Genomic DNA, 12,069 nt, shown 5'->3' on the forward strand with positions numbered 1-12,069 from the left:
CCATTGAGTTTGCACCAGCCTTGAAACTCTATTGTCTAACTAGGCCCACATTCACAAACAATTGAAACCAGAAATTTTTCAGCTCTCAGACAGTGTTTGTTGTCAACTTGCTCTTTTCAGTTATCTTTGCCCTTGCTAGCACCAATAAGTATTTCTCTGCCGTGACTGCCCCACCTGCTTTCTTTGATTCATCAGTGGAGCCTCACCTTTCCAAAATAGTACCGCAACCAGCTGAAGGGTCCCACCACCCAAGGTCATGTAAGATTTAGTAGTCCAGTGGTGACAATGCCATCTCTCATCCCCCAACTACCACATCTCGCAAGATGACATTATACATTTTATTGAAAGGTTAAACTGTGCAGCTGGATGAAGTCCCAAAACAAGTGGGGAGTGGAGTTGGCCTAACGGCTAGGGCGTCCAACCTCGAATCTGGGGCAATGACGTTGAGCATCCTGTGATTCTGGGCAAATCACTTAATCTCCCCGTGCCTAACAAAAAAAAAATGAATGTGTCCTCATGTAATGCAACTGGTGCTATGTAAAGCGCTCTGATATCCGATTCGGGTCAAGTTTGTGCTATATAAAACTCTGTAAAAAAAAAAAAATGACATATAAAAACACCCAAGTGACGTTCATAAATGCTTCCAAAATAATACTAAAAGGCTGCAATAACGAAAATAACTGAAACCAGGCTGAGTAAAATAAACCTCTTTCCTAGCCATAAAAATGGAGTTCACTGCTAAAATAGTGTCCCCTAGAAATGTGGAGGAGTATTGTGAATGTAGTTTGAGTTTTGGAATTTGTACATGGTAAACTCTTACCACAAAGCTTTTTTAGGTGGTAGCAAAGATATAATTGCTTGAAATGAAGAGGAAACCAACCCTGGCTCTTAGTTCAAGCATCTACAGCGTCCTTCCTCTGCCTGCAAAATTTGCCATAGTGAGGCAGGAGACATTGAGCAGGGGGGAGAGCATTCTAGCACTTTGCTATCTGAAGCGGCTTGAGATCGACTGCCAAGTCTCTTTCAATGGACTGTAGGAACATACAGCATGTAGGAGTAACATGACTCTTACTGATATTTTGTCTATGCAGGAGTAGCCCTGCTTGGAACAGCTTGTACCAATACACCTACAGACCAACAGGATAAAACACTCCAGTTCAGTCATATAAAGGGCAAAGGCTGTAACACTTAACTTCTCATCAGTTTTATACCTTCATGGACCAACTCCAAGCCTTACAGTAGCAGCCAGCAACATTAGGGCATCTTAGTATCCAACAATGTGTGGTCCTGCACATTCCCAGAAGTCTCTAATCCACCAACACAATTACTCTTGCCATGGCGAATTAACACTTTAAATGAGCATCTTAGTAATTACCTTAAGTCAGGCTTACATCTTGTTGATCACTCCATGTCAGGTTTACAGCTTCGCTTCCAAGAACATATTGGTCATATTGAATTATTGTTAAATTGTTGCCTATTTCCATTGTTAGTGTTATGTATCAATTACACAGTCATCTTCTCTTTACATCTCCTATTTCCACGTTTATGTACACTTTCCGAAATATTTATTAAACAAGCATTGGAATAGCCAATAGGTCTCACCTTTGGGACCTTGTAAGTGTTTAGCCATGCAACAGTTGATGTTGTTGCATCAAGGATATTGCGCTGGATAACTAAACAGTTATAAGGTCCCAAAGGCGAGACCAATTGGCTATGCCAATGCTTGTTCTAAAAGGCACTCCAGTCCCGTCAATAATTCCCGCTTTTACCTTGCTTACTAACGGCAGGTATCTTATTTTGAACAACCAAGACTGCTGTGGTTTACGGGCAGGGTTCCCATATTTAGTAACTGTTTCACAGCGTGTCACTTGCTGAAGCAATGTGCTTTTTCCGCCCCCGCATGGGAGTGTAGATAGTTCCATTTGGTCTTCCATTCCGGCTTTGAAAACAGATTTCAACAAATTGAGCAGGCTCAAAGCGCTATTATTCCAACAAGAGGTGGCTCTCACTTCGGCTAAAGGGACCTTCAAATTACAGGTGGCTAGAACATCTAGCGAGATTCAGTCACTTCTGAACAGTAACCTCCCACTTCACTTTGGGTAGGTTATACATCAAATATTCAAAGCGTCTGACACTAAAGGCCTTGCACATTTTTTTGAACAGGTGGGGTCTGACCTTGTGTCTTCTTTTCAGACGATATTTGGAGTAATACCAGCTTTTTATTCATTCCATTTTTTTCCGGCGTCGTAGGCGGATTCCCTTTATTACTGGCATTAGCTGGTGGAATCCTGCTTCTTCTGTTCCTGATGCGCAATTGCTGCTCATCTTGTGGTAATGCACAGACCAGGCCAATTGCAACTGTACCGTGATCGAATGCAACAGGTTTTTAGATGCTTGCCATTAGCAATGCATGGAGTGAGTTATGGATTAACTTTTCGCTTTGCCTACTTTACTTACGTGCAACCAGTGTTCTACTGTCGACGATGCCCCTTCTATTGGGCAATGGATTTATGCCTCTCCAATACCTCATGTCCAGTCCCGGATTTTATCCAGTTATTGGGTCCCTTAGAGGCTCATGACTAGGCTTGTTCTGGGGATGGCCGTATGGCACATGCAGCGGCACTTGGAGTATTGGCTGATCGGGATAACTGTGCGGCTGCGCAGAACCTCCTGCATCACAGTTTCATCGAATATCACGCAAGTTGCCCGGCTATGCTTTTGGAAGCATCAAATTACGAGGAGCATGTTTGTTCCTTCGACCTACTTCATTGGATGGAAATCCCTTTTTTCTACTAATGATAGGGATGATCTTTTGGAGGGTAGTGCATTCTTAAGTTCACGTACTTTTATGGATTTACCACCTCCTCCATAATAACATTATCCTGGAGACAACACTCCTTCAATAATCAGAAAGAATAAATTGAAAGACTTTTCTTGTTTTTGATTTTTTTCAAATTTCTTTTTTTTTTTACAAATGCTTTGAGCTCACTTTGGCTTTTGAACTCTGTTTTGGTCCTTTTTCTATATACTATGACCTTACTAGGGGAGGGTGTTATATGACCATTAGGGTCATTGTCGACAATGCTAAGTTAGCATGAGCTTTTGCTGCCATGATGCTGCTTTTGCGCACATTGACTTTATTTTGCAAGACTCTGTTTATGCCTTTCACATGAGAACTGTCTGTCTTTCACGTTCTCTGCTTAGTTCTTGGAGTTTAGTCTGAACACGATGTGCAAAGTCGATAACAATGCCCCTTGTTATTCTGTTCTGGTCAGTCCCTAGCACCTAGACAAAACATGCTACACACAGCTGCAATGCTGGAGAATCATGCTTTGATATTACGGGGCTGCATATTGTTTTAACACACACTTGGAGAGAGCCCTCTCCATGGAGAAGAGCTATGCTGTTCCTATTATGTAAACCTTACATTCAGGCTTCAAGGTATGGGGCCTGCTGACAAAGCCCAGAGATCTTCCTTTATATTATAAACTTCTTCCAGTCAAGGGGAGGGTGGTAGGCCTTCTAGTTCTTTTTTCCACTGTCTTTATGTAATGACATCCCCCTTCGTACTCTATAGAATTGTAACAATGCTAATTGTTTTGAGTTTATGCATTTTGCTGCTGGTAGTGGCTCCTTTACTGTATAGTAGAGCACAATAGTTAAAATAAACATTTTAAACTATTACAGTGACTCTGCCAATTCTTATTGTGGGCAAGTACGAGTGAGCGAGCAAAAGGGTATGTCTTGCTACCACGATTCCTGAGAGTCGGGAGTGTTGTGTTCTGGGTTGTCTAATCATTTGTAGCTTCGTGATTTTTGGAGGAGAATGAATGAGACACTATAGCTAGTCAGTTCTGGGATTTTGATTACTAAGGTGATAGGTTGGTACACCCCTATACACTGAAGTCCTGTTTTCCTGCGCATAGTTCTGTGTTGGTGCAAAATCCCCACAACAGAGCTTTCAAGTGAAGGGAAAAGCCTAGTAGCTAACTTTTTAGAAAAGTGTGCGCTGCTCCAACCTCCAAAATCCTTAAAAAACTTACAATCAATCCTGGGATTCCTGAACTTTGGCAGAACATACATTTTGGATTACGCAGAAAGGATAAAACCTTTCTACGATTTAATAAAACCTGACTCTTCAGTTAGACAATGGACACAGGAACACACAGATATCCTTCGTTCTCTACAGGCTGATATGATAGCTTCCAATCACTTACAGACACACGTAAACGTAAGCAAACTGGTGATTCATATAGTTGTGGGCCAATCAGGGTACACCTTCCTAACATAAAATGAAGGTGAAACAGTACCAATAGCGTACAAATCTCATTTGTACACAAAGGCTGAAATGCGCTTTGCATCTACAAAAAAAATTCTAACAGCAATACAGACTGCTGTAGTGAACAAAAGAGCACTGGCTCAAGGGAAGCGTATGATTGTTGTTACCCCAGTTCCAGCCTTAGAAGCTGATACAAAGGCAAGTGTTCCCAATGCTAAAGCTTTACATCCAAGATGGATACAATGGGCAAATTCTCTCACTGCAACAGATGTTGAACACAGGTACGACCCAAGTCTAAAAACACAAGCATTTCTGCAATACGAACAAGAATATCCTCTAACAAATGAAATAATGCATCTGGATCAGTATGAATAGATAATTTACACTGACGGTTCTGTGCAGCTGGCCATAGGAAGTAAACAGCAATACAGCGCTGTGTGTGCTATCGTCAAAGGATGCATGCAGGATGGAAAGTTTCATCCGAGTTGTACAAAAACCCAGTCTCTAGGAGACTGCATGGCGCAGCTAGCAGAAATAAAAACCCTGTTACTGGCACTGGTAAATACGGATCGAGAATTCCCCACACTAATCATGTGTGATTCCTTTTACTGTGTGCAGTCATACAAGGAATATTTATACCACTGGGGACAAACTGGGTTTAAAGATGCGAAAGGTGGCACAATTAAGCACAAAACACTATAGGAACAGAAAGTGGAGTTGAAAAACCAACGACCGAGTGTTCACATGATACACACACTAAGTCATCAACGTGATGGCGTTCACGTTGAAGGGGATTCATTGGCTGATGAAGCCACAAAGGGGGCTGTACACACGGCTTCCCTAGCTGCAATCACTCGTTCAAAAACAAGTATAGACAGTGAGATTATAGTTGCGATTATTGCTACACTCAATATTATGGCAGTACCGAAGAAATTTCCACTCAAGTATTCCTACAAGTTAGATGCAAACAACGTTCCATTTGCTCAGATTCCTGGAGTGGGGGATCGGGTAATACCAGACATGAATCGCAGGTTAGGTTTAATTCTAGCAGCACAAGAGGATATAGACTCTGCACACGCAGGAGTTACAGTGACTGTTTCTCTACTAAAACAGCGCTACTGGTGGCATGGAATAACAAAGCAAACTAAGGATTATGTCTTGAAATGCGACATCTGTCAACAGATGGAAGGCTCCACCGTAACCCGGCCAGCGCAGACACAATTGCTAATATCAAACAAACCACTCGTGTGAGTTTATTTGGACTACTGCAGCCACTTACAAACAGATGGGGCTTACAAGTATATCATGGTTGCAGTGGATTCCTGCTTTAGATTCCTATGGGTGTTGGCCTAGCGCTCGGCTGACGCTTGAACTGTTATAAAACTCCTCTCCATACCATCCCGAGGGAAATTCGGTTGTGCAGAGGTAAAACCGGGACTTAAAGCAGTCTTTAACAGCTAGAGTATTGGGCTTGGGTGCGAGTTGGCTAAAACATCTGTATGGGATACAAAGAGCATTGAATAACATGTCAAGAAGCTCTCTAGGGGGTGTCACTCCTTATGTGGTCCTATTTGGGACAAGAATGTGGGTACCTGATCTGGATTGTGAAGGCACAGTGGCGGATGAAAAACCTTTTGACATCCATAAACGTTTGGCTGCTTAACAGGAACTAAATGGATCCAGGGCACTACAAAGCAATATTCAGGTGAAATGGACCACCACTGGGGAAGTTAAGTCTGTCATGGCAAGACCTGTCTGGATCCCTAAAGTCGGGGACTTGGTCAGGGAAAAAATAACAGACAAAAAAGAATTTGGGCCATCATACAGAAAGCCTGTACCTGTCCTGGCAGTGGAAGGAACAAGAACAGTACTTCTGCCACCTCTTGCCAGTAACAAGGACAAAAGATTTGTCTCAATAGATCGAATCAAACCACACTATGTGCCCGATACTGAGTAGTAGGCTGCAGGGACTCCAGAGTAACAGACACCCTTCCTCTTGCAATGATACATGAAGTTCAAACAGAAAGACTCATCACATTTGAAGAGTCACCTACACGGAATGATGAACTTTGCAACAATGCCATGGTACTCATTCCTCTTGAAACTCAAGTTCAAAATCAGAACTTAAATGAAAGACAAATTTCAACTCTACCAAACACAGATATCTATGTCAACATGCCCCAACAAGCGAAAGCTACAGTTTCCACAAAACCTGCAGAACTAACGAAAATTGATCGAATAGCATCTGGCTATTTCATTGACTTTGATACTTTTTAATTGGATCAAAGTGAACCTGAAACAATGCCAGGCCAAAAAACTTGCCACCAGCAATTAAAGAGTTTCTGAACTTACTTAAAAAGACTCACCTGGTATCACCTTGGGTGGAATTCTGGGTAACTACCCGGATACTTTTCTTTCTTTTCTGGATAGGCTTAGTAACTGTCTTTAGTATGCTTATAAATGGAACTTATCTTCGAGAAAGCTCTGAAGCACAAAAAGTGAATGTGATTCTGAAACCGCATCTAATCAACACATCGTGAAAAAAGAGACCTAATGTCAGTGAACATTTCAGCAGTTCCTATACCGGACAATATAGTGTGGGACAAGGTTAATTACGATATATTTGGCCCAAACAAACTTTTAAAAATACCACATTTATTTTAAATTTCATTAAGTGATATCATTACCTACAGTACATTTTCGATGATTGGGATTATGAAACTGTAAATAATATGTTGTCTGATTTAGAAACATCTGCTGCATTTTCTAATAATGAAATGTTTGAAGACACATCAGACTTTGAAACAATGAATTGCTATCAAAGTTATGGTCATCATTTTCTGCATCAATCTGCTAATCCCAGAAATGTTTTCTCATACCACCAATGGGAACATTGCCCAACATCGCCAAAAAGCAGTTAAAAAACATTGCCACAAAAGTTCCCATATTTTTCAGGGTTTAAAACGTCAGACCCAGCCCAATATTATTACAAGGGTGCACCAACACCAGCACAGAAAAATATGTTAACTAACGTTTAACAGATTTATTCTACTTCCTTTATTGCCCGATTGTCTGAACAAGCTTTCGACTTATAGAAAAACACCATAGACTTAAAATCTGTCTGGGGTACTAGAGACTGGCAGGTCCAAAAAAACAGAGGCACTATTTAGAGCATGCCTTATTCCTCAGCAAATCATGTTTTGGAATGAAACAGTGCAACAAACGACTTGTCGTGAACTAGCCAAGAACAAACATTTGAATACACCTCTGATGCCCACACCATCATACACCGAGCATAAGATAACATAACAAGAAGGGATTACGCTAGATAAGATCATGCAATACAATAGATCAGACCCCGATTGGAAGGAATGGTTGATTTGGCTCACAGACACCAATAGACAGCCCTCACCACCGAAGACACACTGAAGACGATGAAGTCAATCCACTCCGGGGCCCCCACGGACGCATGCCCCCACCACATTTTTAACAGAGCCGCCGACACCATCGCACCCATGCTCTGCCACACCATCACCCGCTCCCTGGCAACCGCCACGTTGTCCAACGACTGGAAACACACCGAGGTCAACCCTCTCCTGAACAAGCCCTCGGCGGACCCCACTGACCTCAGAAACTACAGACCTATCTCCCTGCTCCCGTTCCCAGCGAAAGCCATCGTGAAAGCCATCGCACATTCATCGAAGAGCACAACATCCTCGACTCCTCCCAATCCGGCTTCAGAAAAAAACAACAATATGGAAACAGCCCTCCTCGCTGCAACAGACGACATCCGCACAATACTGGACAAAGGAGAAACAGCAGCCCTCATCCTCCTCGACCTCTCAGCGGCGTTCAACATAGTCTCTCACCGCACCCTAATACCCAGACTCCACGACGCATGGATCCAAGACAAGGCCCTAAACTGGATCTGCTCCTTCCTCTCTGGCATAACGCAGCGGGTCAGACTCCCCCCTTTCCTCTCCGACCCTACACCTTCCACCTGCGGAGTCCCCCAGGGGTCCTCCCTCAGCCCTACACTCTTCAACGTCTACATGGCTCTGCCCGTCCCCAACGTCAGAACCTACGGACTCAACATTGTGTCATACACAGACGACACCCAACTCATCCTCTCCCTATCCAACAAACCCAATACCGCCAGACAATTTTCGAGAAGGCATGGAAGCCGTCGCCAAATGGATGAAAAACAGCTGCCTACAACTAAATACCAACAAAACAGAAGTACTCATCATGGGCCCAAACCCCGATGCATGGAACGACACCTGGTGGCCCCCCGCCCTCGGAAGCCCGCCCACCCCCACGGACCACGCACGCAACCTGGGAATCATCCTGGACTCCGAGCTCAAAATGGACCGTCAGATCAACTCTATCTCGTCCTCCTGCTTCCACACCCTCCGCCTCCTACGTAAGACCTTCAAATGGATCACCCTCAAACACAGAAAGACCGTCATTCGCAAGCTACAGAACATCGAGAACGCCGCTGCAAGACTGGTCCTCGACCTGCCAAGACCCTGCCACATCTCCCAGCACCTGCGCACACTCCACTGGCTTCCCACTGAAGCTAGAGTCACCTTCAAGATGCTCACCCACGCCCACAAGGCCCTCCACGACACCGGACCAAAATACCTGAACAGCCAAATCAAATTCCATGCACCTCAGAGGACCCTACGATCTGCCCAGCTCTCCTACGCTGTGGTCCCCTGCACAAGAAAGAACAGATCGGGAGGCCGCTCCTTCTCCTTCCTCGCAGCCCGAGCCTGGAACGCCCTGCCGCTCCACCTCAGACAGACAACATCGCTCCCCATCTTCGCAAGAAACCTCAAAACCTTGCTTTTCGACAGAACCCCCCCCTTGATGGACCGGAGGCTGCTAGGTCCCAAAAGCAAGACCTATTGGCTATGCCAATGCTTGTTTTAGAACGCTACCATTGATGAGGAGAGTTGGGAAAACTATTCATGACAGTTGGATTTTGACTTTTATTTATATACTTATGTGTGAAACCTTTAAAGGGTGGTCTCCCAATTGGGTACAGCTTGTGATTTCACAGAGGAAAACAGAGGCTGTACCCGCTTGCTTTCTGATCAATATCAAGGAATCAGAAACCAAATCAATGAGGGGCTGTCACAGATATCGCTCTGCGAAAGGGAAAAGTGGATTTAAAAGCAATGGTTTTAGATTAGACGTATCAAGAAAAAGCCACAATGGAGAGAGGGAAACAATTATCACAAACACCTCTGTGAAATCTAGGATCAAGGTGCTTAAAGCCACGAAAAAGTAGTTGCACATATCAAGATGCCATTTGTTGCCTTTATGGACTTCCTCCGGCAACAAAAGGTGTTATAACCTTAATAGAGTCAGGTGCAATGACAGTCACTAATGTTTGTTAACATGCGGAGTGGGATTGAAGCCAGAATAAGGGCCTTACTTGTGGCCTATCGCCTTATCCCTAACAGAGAGATAGGACAGTGATCAGAGGTGTCCAAATCTGAGGGCATCGCCGGACCCGCTCCAAACGGGTTTTAGAGAGGCGAGCTGGCTCTATCTTGACTGAAGAGAGACAGGAAACAGTTACATCAAAGGTGCGGAAGGGTCCTCTGTCTTGGGATTCCAAGATTTTCCTAATGTCAGCCCCGTTTTAAATTGAAACTGATTTGCCTATGTCTGCTTTGGGATGGCCAGGCAAGGCACTACAATGAAGATACAGGTCATGGTTTTCGGGCTGGCAGAAGAGAAGATAGAAGATTCAAGACCACAAGGTGAAAATGCCCAGTGTACCGTTAGCACGTTTCAAGACAAAGTTATTTCATCAGTGGTGTAAATATTAAAACAAACTCTGAAAGAAGCAGATTTTTAAAAAAATGTTACATAAAATATAATTCATATTTATACTATGCTTTCTTAAACAGTGATGTCATAACTTGTGGGGAGATTGTTGGTCAAGAGCTTGCAGAAACATACCATAATGTGGTTTGAAAAACAGTTTCAGCTGAGCGAAAAAGGAGAACAACAAGCCCACACTTACAAGAAAATAGGGAAGGGATCCAGATAGGGCCCGCCAATCAGGAGGCAGGGGGAGACCTTGTGGAAGAATAAAGGCCCAAGGGATACACTTTCCCTAAGTAGATAATGAAACAACAAATGGAGTTATCTTTTGTTCTACAAGAGAAAATCCTATACCACGTGGGAACCCGGTCAGCGTTTAATGAAGCAAGGGGAATCACTTTCTTTTTTTAGTATGACCCTCACACACCAATAGTGGCATGCTTCATCACGGTGTATGCCATGGCCCCTAAAAGCCAGGATGGGTTCAAACATATTTCCAGGGAGCTCTTTTGATATTATTTCCAGTGGGGAGACTATAAATGAATAAAAAGCATTGTCAAAGCCAAATACGTTTTGCCTATACAAAATGTATTTGTTTTGTCAATGTACGTATGCTAAATATTCATTCATCAGGCGACTCCTAATACATATGCCGCTTACTGTGTTATTATCGAGGTTGGTGGGTGGCATTCAGAAGAGTCTGTTTTACAGACAATAAATCACGCTTATCAGCAGGCTGGCTGTTTTACACCATAGCTGACCTTGAAGCTGGGGAAACGGGTTGGGGTCTCGGTGGGAGGCTCAACATACTGCGATTCTGAGCAAATCACTTAATCTCTCCGTGCCTGTGAGTGTATCCGTTTGTAATGCAACTGTTCATTAAATAAAAATAAGAATATGAAGATAAACAGAATAGAAGGGGAGGAGACTGAAAAGGAATGGGTCATGAGACATAGAAGTACATGGGTCAGAAGCACAATAGTGGACAAGTATTCAAACAGATTACAGGGGGAATAAAAAACAGAAGACTGAGGTGTGGAGGGGGAGCTGAATCGGAGTCCAAAGTGGGCAGAGAACCAGAAGGCGAAGGTAGAATGGCCAATGTGGTAAAAGAACGTAGACCTGATTTCAGAAAGTTACAGCTAACTCACCACCATCTTTTCCACGTCACTAGCAGAGACTACATGGAATGCACAGACACTACGGGCTGTGGAGCTACTGAGGACAGTAGTCGCCCTTTGGACAGTGGATTGATGAAGGTTACTACAAATGCGCAATATTCAGGTCTGGCTTGGCGTGTCTTCCAAGTTGTGACTCATTCTCTAAACCACAACACAACTGACAAGGGACCCTTCTAGTGTTCGGGGCTACATTACCGAGCAAGGAATCATATAGTGGTGAGGTACTCGGCAACTGCTAGAGCAAGAACACTCGTCCCTTCCCTTCAAGTCTTGGCTGCCAGCACCCCACCCCCTAAATGTATAGTGTTGTTGATTACCCAAACTAAACACCATTCAACACCAACAACTCACCTATTTCTATTCCATTGGCCTCTTGGCTGTCTGTTTTTGCAGCCATGCACTCCAGCCTTCATTGGACATTGCGAGCACCATAATTCTCATACGAGGTCAGTCTTTCTGTGCCACCAATTGGAGCCCGTGGCATCCCTCTGGTCTTTCCTTCCATGCCTCGGCAACAGCCTGACGTCAGAGTGTGACAATCAGCCAAACAGTCGAAGAGCAGAAAAATATGCATAATCAGGGTCTCGACCAATCGTGCAAGAAAACGGCTCATGGCAGAGAGTAAAGCAGAAGGAACACGAAGCACATGCAGGAAATTAAAAGTGTTATAAATGGAAAGTGAAGTTCACATTGAGGTGTGTAATATCCACTCTTGCGTGGCAGAACAGCTTTCTTGTTATGGTAGACTTCACCTCACGGATTACTACA

General features: G+C 43.7%; 1 protein-coding gene across 3 annotated transcripts in view; it reads right to left on the reverse strand.

Moving 5' to 3' along the window:
* The window catches only part of LOC146809712 (sacsin-like), a 255,441-nt gene that overhangs the window by 54,017 nt on the left and 189,355 nt on the right, over positions 1-12,069 (reverse strand). Inside the window, exon 1 of one of the 3 annotated variants that reach the window (XM_085616551.1) lies at positions 11,653-11,814. The exons of the other annotated variants lie outside the window; for them this stretch is intronic. Coding sequence (XP_085472677.1) covers positions 11,653-11,698 — 46 coding nt within the window. The 5' untranslated portion in view covers positions 11,699-11,814. Of the gene's footprint in view, positions 1-11,652; positions 11,815-12,069 lie in introns of those variants that run through there. 3 annotated transcript variants of the gene reach the window in all.

The sequence above is a fragment of the Triturus cristatus genome, chromosome 7 (genome assembly GCF_964204655.1).
Source record: "Triturus cristatus chromosome 7, aTriCri1.1, whole genome shotgun sequence".
In the NCBI taxonomy this organism is placed as follows: Eukaryota; Metazoa; Chordata; class Amphibia; order Caudata; family Salamandridae; genus Triturus; species Triturus cristatus.